This window comes from Ptychodera flava, chromosome 4 (genome assembly GCF_041260155.1).
Source record: "Ptychodera flava strain L36383 chromosome 4, AS_Pfla_20210202, whole genome shotgun sequence".
NCBI classification, from domain to species: domain Eukaryota; kingdom Metazoa; phylum Hemichordata; class Enteropneusta; family Ptychoderidae; genus Ptychodera; species Ptychodera flava.
This window is the reverse complement of record NC_091931.1, coordinates 1,805,539-1,824,227: the sequence shown is the minus strand read 5'-3', so window position 1 is coordinate 1,824,227 and position 18,689 is coordinate 1,805,539. Positions and strand designations below refer to the sequence as shown.

General features: G+C 40.7%; 1 protein-coding gene across 2 annotated transcripts in view; it reads left to right on the top strand.

The window, feature by feature from the left end:
- LOC139130347 (histidine--tRNA ligase, cytoplasmic-like) overlaps positions 1 to 18,689 on the top strand; it is a 79,286-nt gene that overhangs the window by 51,064 nt on the left and 9,533 nt on the right. For both annotated transcript variants that reach the window (XM_070696113.1, XM_070696114.1), the window contains 2 exons: positions 2,343 to 2,449; positions 11,367 to 11,549. In XM_070696113.1, the coding sequence (XP_070552214.1) occupies positions 2,343 to 2,449; positions 11,367 to 11,549 (290 nt within the window). The remainder of the gene's footprint in view (positions 1 to 2,342; positions 2,450 to 11,366; positions 11,550 to 18,689) is intronic.

Here is an 18,689-nt window from a genome sequence, read left to right as displayed (position 1 = left end):
ATTTTGACTCACAAAAGTAATTTGGTGAATTCACCAAATAACAATGAATTTGTCGCTTTTGGTCAATCTTGACGGGTGCGGCTAGCTGGCAGGGTACGCTTACCCATTCCGGACACCTGGTACCACCACTATTTCGTGGTTCAAGATGGCCCCATTGCCTTTAAATTTGTCATCATCTATATGTTCCTTGGACCTGGTAAATTTCATAGTTTACCTTGAATGATAACGATTATTGGACCTGATTTGATGTCTATTGTGAGACACTTTTGCAGGCTGTGAACATAATTTTGTCATATTTGGTATCAATTTGTAGGAAATTTTGATCCAGAAAACAAAGCTGAGGTGAATTTTTTCATCGCGACCAATTTTTGCAACTTTTCTATGTAAGACATACAAGAACTGATGAGAAATTTGGATCCAGGATAATTCCAGATGTTGTAATCACCGCCCACAGTGGAAGGCATTTCACGATCTGTAACTAACTTAAGTCATAGACCCTCGAGAAAAACGGGACAGGCAACTGCGATAGAGAACAAAGGGTCTATGGGATTAGCAGCGTGCGATCTATCTTTGAATAATTAAGAGGTGTTAATGGGTCGGGAACGGAATGAAGCTGGACCCGATCGACTGCACAACATTCGGTTCATAGACACGTGCATGCGGGTATACGGTAATAATGTTTTCGGATTACAAGTTATTCCGGATTACCCGCAAGTCCATTTTTAGAAAGAAAAGTGTTACAACTATTTTGAGAAGAATTCATGCAAATGGTTTTAAAGTACTTTTTACATATTGGTAGCGAGATTCGATGCAACTAGAAGTCTGCAGGGAGTTAGTATGTTGCTGTAAAGGGACAAATTAAGGTTCGAATAGAAATCCGAAACACATACCGCTGCAGTTCCAGACTTGACAGCAGTTGACATCACAGAGTTGTTTACATTCCGCAATCGTCTGTCTATCTCCGAATTTTCCCTCGTTTTTGCAGTTTTTTAACCCTCGGAATATTTTCTGCGCGAGGAGTGCTCCATGATTCGGTAAAGTATGTATGTTAACTACTGAAATGTTGTTGTTTAAAAACTGTGAACGGCCAAATTTACGAGGACAGCGTTCAGCTTTGTGTAAATGCATGTCAGTCTACCTTACCGCTTCTGACTTCACCAACCGTTGGAGAGTCCCGATTTATCGCAAAGTTTCTCCTGACAGCGAAAGTCAGTGTTACAAATATATTTTCTAGTACTTTGCGGATGTACACATGTGTAGCTTATCCGAACTTTGGTGTTTCTTTAGGCTAAAACAGTACCAAAATGTTAGAGGTCGTGTATTTGAGCTCCGATGGAGTAGTCATTTTTTATGTTCCCTGATTTTCATCAAATGTTGCATGACAGATGAAATAAAGGTCAGATCTTTGTTTCGCAGGACTGGGGAAGTGTAAAGCTGTCTAACTTGTAAATGTTTGTTGTTATCAGAGATTTTTATGGCAGGGAATGTAAACTTATATTGTCAATACCTAGCAAGAGTTTTCTGCAGCGTCTATGGCTAAATGTACACTGTTTTTATCGTCTGTTTTTTTCCCGTTGGCTTCGGCTAGAATCCAAAATGTGATCTTCATCGTTACCAGAACATTCACCATGACTAGTATAAAAAAAACGCTCAAATTCTCCGTGTCATTACTCGGAAAGTGCCATGCAAGAGCAAAGTGTACATATTCAGAACGTCAGTTTGATCGTTAATGAGATTCAGTGTTAAGTACGAAGTATTGTTGTCGGGGACCGCTTGGTAAATAAACTTTAATATATTCCAAGATAGATTGCACAAAGAAACCTCAGCAGTTGCCTGTCCCGTTTTTCTCGAGGATCTATGCTTAAGTGCTGTTTACATTAGAATGATAACACTCATCGCATTAATTAAAAACTTCCCAAGGTTGTAAATAAGTTTGTTTTTAGATCTGGTGTCAGTCCAACTACAGTAACAGGTACTAGGTGGCAATGGAACTTTTTCTTGAGAGTAGTATTGAGCGGAAGAAAAAACAAGATTCTGTTCCAAAATAGAGTTTATTTCTAAAACTTTGACGTTTCGATTCCACACAGGGAATCTTCATCAGGAATCTAAAAAAACAACAAAATTACAGTAAATATGGGACTGGTAAAAAAGAAAATGAGCAACACTGGTGTAAAACCATTTAAGTACATGGTATCTTAGTTGTCGATTGTACTACCATAGACCGTAGAGAGACAAAATTTCTATCTTATCTATCTTTAAATTTCTATCCTCTCCAAGTACCTGTAATCAAAGTACCCATTAACAACTGGGACTTTGTCATCAACAATAACTTTTTTTTGTAGGTTCTGAAACAGTTTCAGATGGTAAAGGGACTGTTGGTGTTGGTTCAATAGCTGGTGGTGGCAGATATGATGATTTGGTTGGAATGTTTCATCCTAAAGGTAAAAAGGTATGTTGAAATGTACCAGTAGTGTCTAATCTCCCTTATGTGCAAATATTCAAATGCGTTTAAAAAATATGCAGTTGGTCAAAAAATTATTCTGCTTATTATCTGTGCTTTCAATGATGCAAAGCTGATCCAAGAGGTGAAGGCACGGGATCATCTGGCAGCTAGCTTTTGTCACTTCCATTGAGTGTCCGTCAACTTTTTACCTTCAAAGCTTGTTCTTCAAACATCCAATCCAATTAGTTTACCACTATGGAGATGGTTCTCACTTACACCTCTTCACATGCTTGTCAGTCAGCAGCTGTCAGCTTGAGCAGTTATAGTCTAAAATACCCTGAGTGAGCTGACAGATGATCATTGTTATTTTGATGTATTTGAGGTTTGTACAGCCTAGAGCTAGAGAGCCTTATGATTATGCTTGTGACTTCTATGTCGCTTTCTTGAAGAATATACGTTACTCATGTATTAACTTGAACTTACGTTGAGGTGTATCTTTCGGGTATTGCCAACCGGGATTGCCAGGCAAGACATCGCTTGGCGATTGTCAGGTATGACGACGCGACGTCCACATTAAGCTTACGACTTGAGCCGTGACGTTACTGAGCCATTAAAGGATCAATGGTATCCTCACATTCGATTCTTGGGAATAGCTAAAGCTTTAGCGACTCGAAATTTCATTGGACATGCCTTCTATGTTTCCATCCCTGGATTTATCTGGTCACCTTTTTGTAAAAATGCCATGAGAGCATGGCATCAACCACAACAAATTGGTCTGTGTCGCGGTGTGCATGTATGAACGGTACCATTGCAGGAAAACAATTCTGGTTCATGGCGTACAACAGGGGTAATACGAATTTCTTATCTGTGCTGGTGTACGTCACACAGGTGGAGATACGGGCCAGTTCATGTGATTGATATATATATATATATATATATATATATATATATATATATATATATATATATATATTATATATATATATATATATATATATATATATATATATATATATATATATATATATATATATACAGGGGTTTCGTTAAAAGCTGGCCACCGGCCATATGGCCGGCTGTAAGGCGATTATGGCCGCCTGTTATTACCTGAAAATCATGTAATTGTTGTGCCGCTTACAGGAATGAATAGCTGGTAACAAACAGCATATTGGCAAAAGTTTACAATGATCTGCATCCTTAATGCTGAATTACTTGTTTTCAACACTTTTGCCGGGTTTTCAGTGAAAATTTTGTGTTCATTCGTTCGCATTTGTCGATCGCGCAATGCCTCGCTAAGCTTACAGATATACGTAGGTACCGGTACAGCACGGAACACGTCCACACAACGTACACAGGATGGTTGGAGGTTAGGGGTCATTGAGCGTGTGCAGTAACGCAACATTGCGTCGGCCATGAGATGTGGGTCAGTTGGGTCGGGAACACTGATAGGACCAATAAATATCCCTTCTGATTGGCATCTTTCTGAAAGCAGATGTGACAGCACACATCCTTCTCACATACTTGTACCATCATCTGTGTTTGCAATGACATTTGCTTTTTAACCCTTTGTGCCCCATTGCAACAATGTTGCAATATTTTTGCAGAGCCCAGCTGAAAATTTGCATACTGGGGTCCCCAAATCCCAAACCTTTCACTCACTGAACACCTCAGTGCAAATACAGTGAACATATTTTTTTAAACTACGCTGTAAATTTCTGAAATGATTTATTTTACAGACAAGAAGAACTTGAAACGTAAATTAAAAGAAAATGATTTTCTTATGATAAATATCACTTTTTTTTTTTTATGTGTGACAGAATTCAATGACTTAGTTGAATAGTTGAAAAAATTGTTGAACGTCATGAAACTTTCGTGTGTAAATTTAAACACCTTTTCAAAATAAAAAAATTAGACCAAAGGCTAAACTTATTATGCTATATCTCCGTAACGTAGTTCAATTTTTATCATGAATTCTACACACTGAATTTCTTACCTGAGGCAGTGTGGCACGCCGGTTACCGTGATGGTAAAGTATTATTTTATTTACAATTTCCGAAGACTTCAGAATCAAGCAAATGTCACAAACGTTCATGAACGCAAAAGTTTTGGTGATAAAAATAGCCAACGTTTTCAAGTCATTTTAAAGTATAAAAGTTTCGAAGCAATAATATATACACAGTACATATCTCCGTGTGAAATCCAGACGGGGTTCCAAGGTCATCAGAGTTCACGTGGACGTTTTGTCTTCATACCGGAAGTCACTCACCACCGCAAAATCGACGCATGGTACTCCAAGAAACACTCGTTCTTACACAGATGCACGTTGCACTGCTTACATCCCCAAGTTGTTTCAACTGGGTAGCCCTTTGGTGTTTTCTTGCCTGTCTTGCTGCATTGCCGACAACATTTCTTCTTACGCTTCACGTTTGGAGAGAGTGCTTCGCAGATGTGGTTAGCGATGTTGTCGGCGTTGATGCTGTTCTCGACTTTAGTGACTTGACTTTGCGGCCCACACTTCCGACAACTTGTAAAACCGCCAATCAGCTGACTTGCTAGATCAAGGCGATAATCTTTCTACCGATATCTTCGTCGAGGGTTTGGTGAATGTGCAATGCTGTACAATGTAAAGGCGTTGATGATCATCCGATCGACAAAAAACCAGAACAAGTAGTTCCAAAACTTTATGTATATGTTGTTGATCGGGTAGTACGAAGCCATCTGGTCACTGAGGTCGACGCCGCCCATGTACTTATTGTACTCCCTCACCACTGTTGGGACGAATATCTCCTTCCCCTTCCTCTGAACTTCCAGGCCGCCAGGATTGCAGTTGGAACTCAGCAGGGTCACATTATGCTTATCGTGCCACAAAGTAGCTGTAATTTCACCGCTTGTTCAGTAGACATAGTCACCTGGTTTCAGCTTCATCGCTGGCTTCGGCACTGCGGCCGGAAGTCCTCTACTGTGCTGCAAACGTACGTTTGCCTGTTCAACAAGTCGACAGCAAGGTGAAGGGAACTGAAGAATTATCATAGTAAATATGATGTCCTTATCCAAAATATCTGCTGGTCAGATCAAGGACGACACTGTAGCCAAGACCATGTTGCGTGTGCTCTCCCTTTCCAGCGTACGGGATCATATCAAACGTATAACCAGTGCGTGGACATGCAGCTTACCAGATTTTAAATCCCAACTTCACAGGCTTCGCTGGCATATACTGAATCATCAGTGATCGCCTGGCGAATTTACACATAGCTTCATTGATCGAAATTTCTCTGAAAGTGATGAACTTCATGGGAAATTTAGAACGAAGTTGATCGATCATTGGCCGAACTTTATACATCCGATCTCTGCCTGGGTCTTGTCTGACGGGTTCGTCATACAGATCGTTGACATGAAAATACTGGTTCAACTTCAGGAAACGATTTCGGGACATGACTTTCGCTATCCCCGGTACATGAAAACGGTCATCCGTTGACCAGTAGTCGCGTATTTCGGGCAATGAGTGAATACCCATCAAAATGAGATCACCAATATACGCTTTCATCTCATTTCTGTCAAGAGGACTCTACTCAGTGTTGACTTTCTGTGAAAGATCCTGTCTGAACTGTGTTTATTTGTTGGTTTCGCGGACGAGATGATTGAGAAAGTCATCTGTCATGAACAGTTGGAAAAAATCCAACTGATCACCCGTACACCCCAGATCATGAAATGGGCCAGATTCGTCGCCGTTGAAAGGAAATAAAGTTATTTTGTCTTTTGAAGTTTCTGACCACTCCAGATCGGCTACAGTAACGTCGTCTGCATGTAGGTCTTCGATCAAACGCTGGGCGAGTTCGGCAGGATCGATGTCACTCGCGCAGCCATTTTCCTGTCGATAGGTTTCCCTCGCAATCTCCACTCGCAATTGTTGTTCTGATATTTTTTCTGTCGTGAAACCTTCAAAATCGCTGTCAGAATCAGAGTCCCCAAAGAAAATGTTCCAAACGGTGTTGTTTCTAACTTCTAGGGTCGACATATTAAAACAAACTTTAAATAAATGAATATTTAAATCTGCAGAGTTTTCCCGCGGTGTGGTGTCATGTCACACAAAGAAAAGTTCAGGTCGTCTGTATGTGCAGGGCGGGAAAAAATGTTTTATTCATGAAGGGGGCGGGAAAATGTATTCATGTATGTGTGATGTCGTAGGTAAGATGTTGTTAAACGTCATTTAGGCTTGTGTAGTCATCACGACAAAAATTAAAATTAAAAATGCAGGCCTATTGAGGCCGTAACCGGATCACTGTACTGCGTTTGCATAGGCCGTGTAAGGACTAACCGGGCGTACATGAATACAATTAGTGGGCTGTGTCAGGCCTAATCGGAGCGCGAAGGGTTAACTGAACTGTACTCACCAATGCTTTATGAGCCACCCAGCCCCACTGGCCATTCTCATAAAAAAAGGGTTCCAAAACAAAAATGTACAATGTATAAACTATACCATTGTGCAATCATGGAGCTAAAAACCTCCATGGCGCAATTCACATGTTTGGCACTTCTATTGCAGTACCCCTTTTGCACATTCATCCTGTAAACATTTACTTAAGGGGTAGACCCACCTTCCTTGAGTGATTTTGGTCATTTTTTGTTTTATGGTAAATTTTGAATCTGTCTAATATGGCCTTTGAGTGGACGATAAGTTTGCAACCATAACATACTCGGAAATGAGTTAGATTTTAACAAAAATGAACATTGTAGGCCAGTTCGCGTGCCGTGTTTTTCTTGTGTCTTAACGGTTTCCAGATTAGTCAATGCTATCTCAAGAGCGTAAGTAGATTACGCTAATTCCGTCCGGAGGAGTGCGCATGCGTCAGTCTTCTTCCCAGCTGCCGGCAGGAAGTATGTCGTGGCTACTGAACATGCTGAAGGTAGCCGTCGATTGCAAAAGCATGGTCCACAAAAGCGAAATATCAAGCATATGGCCGGGAATGAGAGAACAGTTAAAATTGTCAGAGTTACAGTCAGGCTTAAAACTCCAGTTTCCGATGCGTTGAAAAGGTGTAAACTGGAAATGGTCGCAAGCTAGGAATGTAACGCAGAACGCTTACTCATTCAACACTAAACTGAGCTTCGATCAAAAACCGGTGATACATCTTGCGCACAACAGAGAGGCTGCTCATTGTTGTTTACGTAATTTTTACCTCGTTTTCCTATAACACGTATTAAAAAAAACTGTTCCCGTACAAAACAAATAACGGCCGAAAATCCAAATAGTAGGTCTTTGTCTTTACATGTTTGCTAAATCATGGAGGTAGTAGGATTCAAAATTAATCGCCGCCGAAAACCAAAACGTACATTTGTGTCCGCTAACAAATGACGTGGACTCAATGAAAAGTATAGTCTGACATTCAAAACTGACCCCGCCCTAATCAAACTAGGCTATTCCGAAAATCCAAAAATTACGCCTTTTTCTGATAACAGTTTACATGTTTGTCTGCACCTTATGAAGGCCGACATTCAAAACTAATCCCGCTCCGAACTAATTGCGACTGATGTTAAAAATGTCAGATGATTTTTTAACGTCTGCAAATGCCCAGTGAAGTCCGGCAACCAAAATTGTTACCGCTACGTTACGGTTTACACGTAAAGCATGCAATGAAGATTACGTTCCTGTACGTCACCATAAGTTTTCTATCTTTTTTGTGAAAATGGTTGCGACGTCTTTTTGTTTCGACAGTTGGGCGAGCAACATTCCTCTCAGTAGAAATTAGAAATATGCCAATAGTTCGAAATTTTATAACGAGAAAATCGCCCCGGTGTCTGCTCTGCCCGGTTTGGAAACATGAGCTTATTGTTTTGTAAATTCTATGCGGACACAGAGGGAACGTGATGCGGGTAATGCACGTACAGTTTAGAATGATGCCGTGATTTACAATGTAAACACAATGTTGACCCAGCATTTGTTTTCAATCAGTACCGGAGCTAATCATAGAGCATATATAATTTGTCTCGATCAACTGAACTTTTATTGGCGGACTGCTCATGAAGTGAGTCGAAGTCCAGGGTCGAAATCAATCTTCGATTGAAAAGTATGCGATATTTCACAGCACAAATTCATGTCGGTATAGCTTTTAAATCATTGCGATTGAATTGTTATTAGGTAATTATAAACTTATGCAATAAATTTAAAGAAGCAAAAATTGAAAATGAGAGAATAATTTCCATGAACTTGAAAAAAATTAAACAACCATGAACGTGCTTTTTTCGAATCAGCAACTACTTTTTCCTGTGGATAAACTCAATCACGCTGAAAAACAGCCTGCTGCTGGCCTGTCTATCGTCGCAATTATAGTCAACGGACAGTCGCCACCGGAGAACGACGAATGCTCGTTTCCACACATCAGCCAACGCGATATTCAACTGTTTGATTGAAGTTCACGCATTTCATTACTTGTACAAAATTCGACCTCGCGATTTTAGAACAACGCATTCAGTTTAATATCAGCGTGGTCACAGATTCACATCTGTTTTAGGTACTCGCCTCCATGGCACTCGCGAAGCCAAAACAAGTCGCTTTTAGAATTGTTCAAGTTTCGTGTCAGAACGATTTATTTCAGTTTTTCGCCAACTTTTTATCTTTCTATTAGGGAATCGCTTTAGATACCAGATATTGTCAGGTGTTATATTTAGTTTAGCCTAACGATGGGTTCTAACATGGCACAACACAAAGTTAGCCCGGCACTGGTGCTTCTGAGGTCGGAACCCGCGTTCATGTAGCTGTCCGTTTTTAGCTCCATGCCATGTTCAAGGTGGACTGTGGTCGTACTTCAATATGCAGTACGGAACGTAAAAGCTAACGTACGCAAAACGGCGTCTGAATGAATTCGTCTTTGTCGGTATGTACCACATTGTAAATCCACTGTCACGTGTCTCTCTCCAGGCAGGAAGCTGAAAACGCGAGGAAAGAGAAAGAGAAAGAGAGAAAGAGAGGAAAACACAATGTCATCGGACTTGGCATGCAAACTCACATAATTTTACGAAGAATATATGCAGCCAGCCATTTCTTCGCTTGATAATCAAATTTTAACTGGTACACTACAGTGCACAGTTAATACGCTAGTTTGTATTTAGCAAGAAGATTATCCCCAGGTTTAGCTCGGAATGACAGTTGTGTAAATAAAGCCTAACGCTTACGTCGCGAACTGGCCGTTTCAGTGTTCATTTTCTTCCAATTTTCACGTCATGTATCATTTCATTCATACCACAAATTCAGACAATTGTGTAAAAAGTCCTGTACTTCATTATGGGCTGGGAATTTCCACCGAAAATGTGAGCGAACCGGAATTTTAGCTGACTTTGTGTGACTCCAAGGGTCGCATACACATTTCTGCGATTTACTCCGTTCCGTTTTTGGCAATGTATCGCAACTTCTGGAGAGTGTAACTTGGCGCCGCGTAGACGGATTAGCCTTATCTTTGTAGAGGTTGTAGTTAGTGACTGTTTCTACAAAACCGTGTCTCAGAATTCCGATAATGTTCCGAAAACAAAAGATATCGTGACAAACGTGGACAAAAGCCGTTAATTTATTCAGAATCCACCACTTCTCACTTTCAAGGCTAATTGTGCAAAAACAAAGCGGAGTATCAAAAATCCAAGACACGGTTTTTTACACACCTTACCCTGCTATCGATTGCAGTAAACGGCTTACCAATGGCCATCACCCTCTCGTACTTACACTTTTTTAAGTGAAAAAACTCAAAAACACACATTTTTGAGCAAAACAAACACACGCAAACAGGTTTTGAAATATTCTCACAATTTTTATAATCTTCAACTGTCGACCTACCCAAACATATACTACATGTTGGGTTAAAGATTCATTTTAATGGTGAAAAATCAGGTTAAAGAAAAGTGTCTGCGAATGTGGGTCTCCCCCTTAAGAGATGTATCAAAAAAAAGGAGTACAGTGTCATTGACACTATTTTCAAGTGTCCTGAGCAATTATTCACACATGCTTGGACTGATTTCATTTAAACTCAGCACTAGGACAATTGCAACACATAGTTACAATACACATGCATGTCAAATTCTATATGATAATATCTAGTATGGCTGCCAAAGGGCCATTTTGTTCTGATTTTTTCATACCCACTAACACAAAATATAGCCACATCTTTTACGTAAATTTATATAAATTATTCCATTTGTTCTTTGGACATTAAGAGTGCACATGCACATCAATATCAATAAGATGTTAATACTTTCCTCGCCATTTTCCAGGTATTGTTTACGAATTCACTTCACCATGATTTTCATCAATAATTTCCAAATTTATTAACCAAAGAAGGACTATAATATGAGGTTATTACGAAAATACCGCAAAGGATGCACTAGGACATTGGCGCAGCATATCGCCCGACACGAAGCAGAGGGAAATGCACAGCGCTAATGTCCGAGTGCATCCTTTCAGCATTTTCGTAACAACCTTATTATACCGGTACATCTTACATTCCTGACTGGGGCATCAAAATGTCAGAGTAGTGACTGTTTTCATGCAATGTCAACAATTTTTCTTCCGATTTTATTGCGCCAGTGTAGAACACTATCTCGGACGTACTTCTGCAAGTTTTGGAGTGTGTGCAGTACACACACACGTACGTACAGAGCGCGCGCGAGACTTGTTCTGGCACTTGTCCAATTGGTCTCTTGAAACCGTTCAACAATGAACTCGCAGATACACCACTGGGAATGGGGTGCCTTGAAACCGTACATGTTACGGAACAGGCGTTCTGTACGGCTTTTTTAGCCTATGCAAAATTCTATTGTTCTCGATGGTAGATGTATAATAATATCATGTACAATGAGTTGTAGTTCTATTGACCTCATCAATTAATGGTGACTTTTTGTATGAGACGTAATTGTGTTTTGGTTTTATACCTCTGGTCAGGTGCCATGTGTTGGTGTCAGCATTGGTATTGAAAGGATCTTCTCAATTATCGAAGCAAAAGTGAATGCCTCAGAGGAGAAGATTCGTACAACACAGACACAAGTTATGGTTGTATCAGCGCAGAAGAATATGCTTGAAGAGAGAATGAAGTTATGCAATGATCTTTGGAGAGCAGACATCAAGGTAATATATTATGAAACTGTCCCTTAAAGAGGCACTCCCAATTTGTATCTTTTTTAAAACACATTTTTTTTATGCCAACGGTCGATATTTGATTTGGTGACTGCACGTGGATCGCGAGATATCGATAAAAACATGTCATTTCCCGAGCGTATTTTTCTCATCCCGAAGTTTTACGATCGTTCTAATTTTGACTCGAAATCCCCCGAAGGTTTGTTGTTGTGCTGATTGACAATATTCTAGGGAGTCTACAATAAGTTCGAACGACGCAATTAATTTACTTCCCACTGCAAAGACTTTATATACAGCATTATGCCTTTACCTCGGGTAAGTTTTTAAAAACTTCTCCGTAGTTTTTGTCGTTTTCATTATTCTAAATCGGTTGTATTATATTTTTAACCAATACCACATAAACATCAGTTTTTACATGCCAAATATTAGCCGCCTCCGATGACTACATTTTGTTGTCTGCCACACAGTACGCCGCGCGTGTGTTATGCGCGCGTGGCATGCGTCTATGCATATCACGCGGCGGTCGATCGCTATGTATCAACCGCACGTAACTGTGCTAGTCACCTTTGCCAATTCTGGTGGAATCAGCAAAAATTGTTTTTCGTTTATACGCCAAGTAAGTAAGACTCAGCTTTCTCCCACAGGCCATGATCGATCACCGACGCCAGTGGTACTGTGGCGTACAGCAGCGTCAGCGTAGACTCGTACTCCATAACTTAGTTGACAATGGCCCCAGTGCCGAACGTTCGATGTTCGGAAGCTGAATTTAGGTGGGCCACTGGAATTCAAACTTTTACTTTTTTGAAGACCTGTTTTTATCAATATCTCGCGATCCGCGCGCAGTCACCTCGTCAAATATCGACCGTTGGCATTAAAAACATGTGCTTTAAAAATGTTACCAACTGTGAGTGCCACTTTAAGCAATAAAGCACACCCAACAGTGGTACAATGTATACCACGAGACTTTGACTAGTCCATGGCATATATCACGAATGCACATATGTGGAGTGAACTGGTCAAAATTGAGTGGTGTACTGTCGCTGGGTGTGGTTTATTGCTATTAATCATAACAGTATATTGAAATTCTGGCGTGGAATGTCAAAAACAGATTTCGAGCTGAGAGCTCGCGCTTGTGTCAGCTGTGGTATATTGCCAATATACCACAGTCCTTTTCGCTTCTCGACCAATCAGATTGCTGTATTTGCTTCACCAATATATTAACAGAAACTGAAAATTAGTTTTTCATTCAGAATACCTCAGCAAGGATGATTTTGTTCTATCCTGCCATAAATTTTGCGAAAGAGATATTGTGAATTACAGGGGAAGTTGACTTTGAATTTTAGAACCCATGGCAAACAGCTTTGTAACAACACAAGAGCTGTCATCTGCATGTACATAAATGTATGTATGTGCATGTACAGGTATGTCACAGTTTACAAACATTTATATGTCTGTCTCCAAAAACATGATTACAACACTACCAGTATTTGGTGTGTCATAAAAGTCAAATTCGACTTCTGAAAGATACTTAATTCTAAAACTATTATGACAGAACACCATAGCAAGACTGTGCAAGCATGAACAGGGTATTTGCACGAGGGCTGGCAGTGACAAGCCCAAGCGTAAATATGACCTGGAGCAAGAGCATCCAAAGTCAAGTGTATTTGCTTTCAGATGGGCATATTCAAATGCTCCAGCAACTTCACATTAAATACAAAAGTTATAGGAATGTGAAACCATAAACCTAAAAAAGGGTCAATAGTGAAACTCACTGTTGAAAAGGTCTCTGACTTTCAAATTTAATCCTTGTGTGCAGTAATTTTTCTCCCTGAATGTTAGTGCAACATTTTATCATTTTTTCAGGATGTGTGTTGTATAAATAAAGAGAAATTGATTTTTGCAATAATATTTTGACTCATTTTTTCTTCATTTTTAGCTCACGTGTTGACGCACATTAGCGTAATGTCATAGCGATGTCTGCCCCTCTGTGTGTGTGTATGTGTGTGTCTGTCTGTTTGTCTATCTGTCTGTTTACATGAGAACTCAAAAATTCCTGAACAGATTCAAGTCAGATTTGGTAGACAGGTACCATATGCTACTTGCAAGAACTGAGTAGATTTTGGTTAGTGTAGCTTGCATATTAATGAAGTTATGCAATATTTTTTTCACATAATGATTTCCCTATTGAGACAGTAATGACAATGTCAACATATATCAAGAAATACTGCGCAAAATGTCATGAAACTTTTCACAGATGACAATCTCAGAACATTATGATGATACTTTGAGTGTCATGTCAATTATCTGCTCATTTGCATATTTAATATTACTCCAAAATTACAGCATTAAATGTGATGAAAGGTGTGACATACATTGAGCTGATAGATATCTAATTGTCCCATGAAGCATTGAGCAGTGTCAAGTTAATAAACAACTCTTATGAAATAAAGTTTTGTAATTAGTTATTTAACTCTGAGAGTACTGTGCAAAAGTTAATGAAACCTACAAATAATGATATAACAGATATCTGATTGTTCTGTGAAACATACTACTATTAGTGAACCTGTTGTAAAACGTGAGCACATTCAGTTCACATCTGGTTTGCTCATTTGCATAGCAAGGGAAGATGCACTATATTATAGAATTACCATGACTATATTTTTGGACACCGTGATGCGAAGCACGAAAGGTGTCCTATGTCGCCACAATGTCTGTGTGTGTGTCCGTCTGTCCGTCCGTCCGTCCGTCCGTCTGTCCGTCCGTCCGTAGACAGATTTTGTTCCACTCATAACTTAAGAACCCTTAGGTCCAATGTCATGCAATTTGGTATTTGGTATTATCATGATGAGACTTAGATCTGATTAGATTTTGGTGGGTGTGGCTTATTAATTAATTGCTCATTTGCATATTTTATGACTTTTTTCATTCACGCAGATATCTCAGAGACGCCTGGAGCGATTTCGTTCAAACTTGGTACAAGGATAGTACTCTACCTCATACAGATGCACGTTGATTTGTTTCACAATGCGATCAAATTTGGCCGTGTTAGAGGACTTTTTAGTTTTCACCTCCATAGACTCCCATGTATAAGGCAGTCCGTAGACTCCCATGTTTAAGGCAGTCCATAGACTCCCATGTATAAGGCAGTCCATAGACTCCCATGTATAAGGAAGTCCATAGACTCCCATGTATAAGGCAGTCCATAGACTCCCGTGTATAAGGCAGTCCATAGACTCCCATGTATAAGGCAGTCCATAGACTCCCATGTATAAGGCCGAGAAAAATAAACATTTAGTTTCTCATCGTATTCATATTGCAAAAAGGATGCAGTGACAGTTTTTAGTCCCCACAGATAAAGTCCAGGGGGCTCATAGATTGGGTCATGTCAGTCCGTTAGTCCAGCCATGTGAGTCCATCCGTTCACGCAGATATCTCAAACACTTTGACAAAATGTCACGTGACCTTTGACCTCAAATATACATATTTGTCCATAACTCGGTAACCACAAGTGCTAAACCTTTCATATATGGTATGATGGGACACCCTATGATGCCACATATTGTACCTCATTAATTATGTGCGTATCTAATTTTGAGCAAGCCACTAGAGCTAGAGGTCTGATTTTTGGTATATATGAGCTATGTAAGTGGTCTGAAATCACCAAAGTGCGCCTGCAAACTGCGCCGGCGCATTTCAAACTGCGCCCCCATTTTGCGCCGGTATATTGCGCCGCCCAAACTGCGCCCTTACTCTGCGCCGCGCCATTGCGAAGTTTCAATGTCAAGCACGGTATATTCTATTTTGGTTTAGTCAGGCGATTTCAAAGAAATATTCATGTTTTTCGTGGGGAATATGGTGAAATGTGTCGCTAAAATGCGGAGGATGGGAGTAATTTTTTCCGACACGTATGTGAAGTATGAAATAACATCACCCGAGAGGGAAGGTAACTCGGCCAGTCGAGTGTCATTTGCATCGTCCCTAAATCGACCTTTGAATCTGTTGTAGTTTCCACCCGAACCTTGTCGGTAAATACTTTCACAGTTAAAAAAGACGCTAAATTTTACTCTCAAACTATTTCGATGGCCAAATATCTCTGCCATTATACGTTTCGTAGGGTAACTCTATACTCAGTATATGGCGAGAGTGTCCTAGCTGTCTCAGTGTCTGAATAGGCGGTGCAGCCGTAAACCTAGACTCTCCACAGTCGCTGTGCCTTGTTTTGTGCACGCCTACGATGGGCCTGCATTCGAAGGCTACGCTATGCAGCTGTGAGCACGCGCTGCCAGACACAGCGACTGTCCGTTCTTGCAAGTATATGAATATTCATAAGGGCACAGTCGTTTGGAGAGCTATTCAGCGCTGGGACTATTCGCCCCATAGACGAGAGTACAGAAGCGAGAAATACCTCAAGTCTGGAAACAGAATGGCTATAAAAACCACGCCATGTCACATTCCGTGTCCGATTTCACTGTGAAAATTAGCAAGTTCATCTATCATGCAACCGTCGATCGTTCCCTACCATTCTAAAAATTCATACCTGATACTTTATCTGATTCAAAAACGCTCGTTTCGTGTGATTTTCGGCCGAATTCGACGTACACCTCGCCAAAACCTGGGGGTGAGCAACATTCCGGTCACCTCACAGTGGACGTTGGGCACCTCCACTTTACTGACGTTAGCGCCGCGTACCTATGAGGGGTGACTTGAAGGTTGTTCATGCCTTATGTTTTGGCGACATGTCTTCTGAATTCGGCCGAAAATCACACGAAAATTCATACCTGATACTTCATCTGCTTACAAAATGCTCATTTCCTGTGATTTTCGGCCGAGTTTCGAGAGACACCTGGCCAAAACATAAGCGTGAGCAACATTCCAGTCATCCCTCATGGGTAGGCGGCGCCAACGTCAGTAAAGTGGAGGTACCCAAGAGGTGACCGGAATGTTGCTCACCCCCAGGTTCTGGCGAGGTGTCCGTCGAATTCGGCCGAAAATCACACGAAACGAGCGTTTTTGAATCAGATAAAGTATCAGGTATGAAATTTTAGAATGATAGGGAACGATCGACGGTTGCATAACAGATGAACTTGCTAATTTTCACAGTGAAATCGGACACGGAATGTGACATGGCGTGGTTTTTATAGCCATTCTGTTTCCAGACTTGGGGTATTTCTCGCTTCTGTACTCTCGTCCATGGGGCGAATAGTCCCAGCGCTGAATAGCTCTCCAAACGACTGTGATAAGGGTAGTGACGTCAAAAGAAACACCTATCTAACTGGGCGGAGAGAATATATACTAGTAGCTGGTAGACCTATATACGCGGTATGTTTTTATTTTTCATTTTTCATTTTATTTGGCTATGCTACCTGTCATTTTTGTTTTGATTAACGGATTTGTGGAGTTCTATAAAGTACCCGGATCAGGCAGAAATCCGACCGGTCGCTTGCAAGAACGTCCAGACCCTGGGATTCGCGTCGCGTCTCTGAAGGGCGCGCGCGTGTTTCAACCGGAAGAACGCGAATGGCAGGGTCTCTGCCAGACTACCGTAAACCGGACACTCCATACTTTCCTTGTTTGATCGGAACCTCGTGGACCGTAATTCTTGCTCTAATTCTGCGACCTTTGAATCCCCCAATAATTGCTACTTCCAACTCCTGACGACCCCAAATGATAAGGAATGCGACTGATTCTGAGACTCTCAGTTCATAGAAGAGTCAAAGTACGATCACGTTGCGACTGAACTTGAGACTCCAATTTCGCTTTGTGATGTACATTTGCGAGTGAATTTGAGACCGGGTCTGAGACTCTTATTTAACGTGCAAACAGCAAATGCGACCGTCCTTACGACTGACTTCCTGACGTAAGGTATGTAAGGGTACCGGAAATCGACAAGTGCGAGGCTAAAGTTAGGAGAGCGAATGTGAGGGCTTGAAGTGTACGTGCTCACTTTGAAAGTGCGAGCAATAGTGAGAATGTGAAGTGGACTCGGTCTGTACATAGTTAGTGCTTGTCAGCATTTATTTCATCACTTTGGTCGAATGAAAACTTACGATCAAAGTGATTGCTAAAACAGCGATACGATCTCCATGGAAGTACAGTGCTGTGTATCATTAGCGAACCGCTGGGTGAATTCATCATTGAAGTCCCCGATGGAAATTATTGCAACACACTTATTTCTAAACACCAAGAAGTTGATATATTCGTCTAAATAAAATATGAATGAGACATTCATCTTTACATAATGGAGAATAGAATATTATATCTGACTACGAAGAACTTTATTCACCAGGTTTTAAAAATCAGCAAGAGACTGATCGGGCTGGGACGTACGATTCACAGACTGATTCAAAGTGCTGGTCAAAGTGAAAGGGGACGCCATGAACACTCAATCCTGACGGATATTTATATAGTTATGTCAAAAACGGGAGGCACAACCGTGATTAGGTTATTCAGAGTCAATTAACCTTGAAACGGACCAAACGATAGCACACAATTACATACAATCTAGGTATAACGTCCTGTGACACTATGGCGGGTTTCCGAGTCCCTGTCGCGGTTTGGAAAACGACCTGCTGACAGCTGATGACAAAACACGCTCATACTTTTGATCATAGACCCTGGAGCGATGTTTTGATGGATTTCTAGCTTCCTTACCCTATAAAAAACTTGAAACTAAAATGAAAGACGAAAAAAGATCCGTGAACGGACGAGAGATTTCCTGTAGAAACTTCAGATATTTACTGAGGCGGATCATCTATTTTTTACATCCATGGGCGGATCATTGAAGTGAAATTTACCTCAATGGATGGATCAATCGGAGCACCGAGAATATGGCATTTCCCGTTTGATTTCTAAAACATCTAACAGAAAGGAAAAAAACTGAAACGACAACTGATATCGTGTCATTTCCGGGCTTTTAATTGTTCATTCATTTTAGTTATTATCGTCGTGCCGTTTTTCGAAGATTTTTGAGGACCCAAACGACATCATGTGTTGGTCCATTGCCATGGAATCCTATGCCAACGAAAGGCGGTGACTTTTTTTCAAAGTTGAATAAAATTTCCTTTCTGGTTGTGTTAGTCAATTAATCGCAATATGTTTGTTCCCAATTGATCATAAACCCTCGATTCTCCC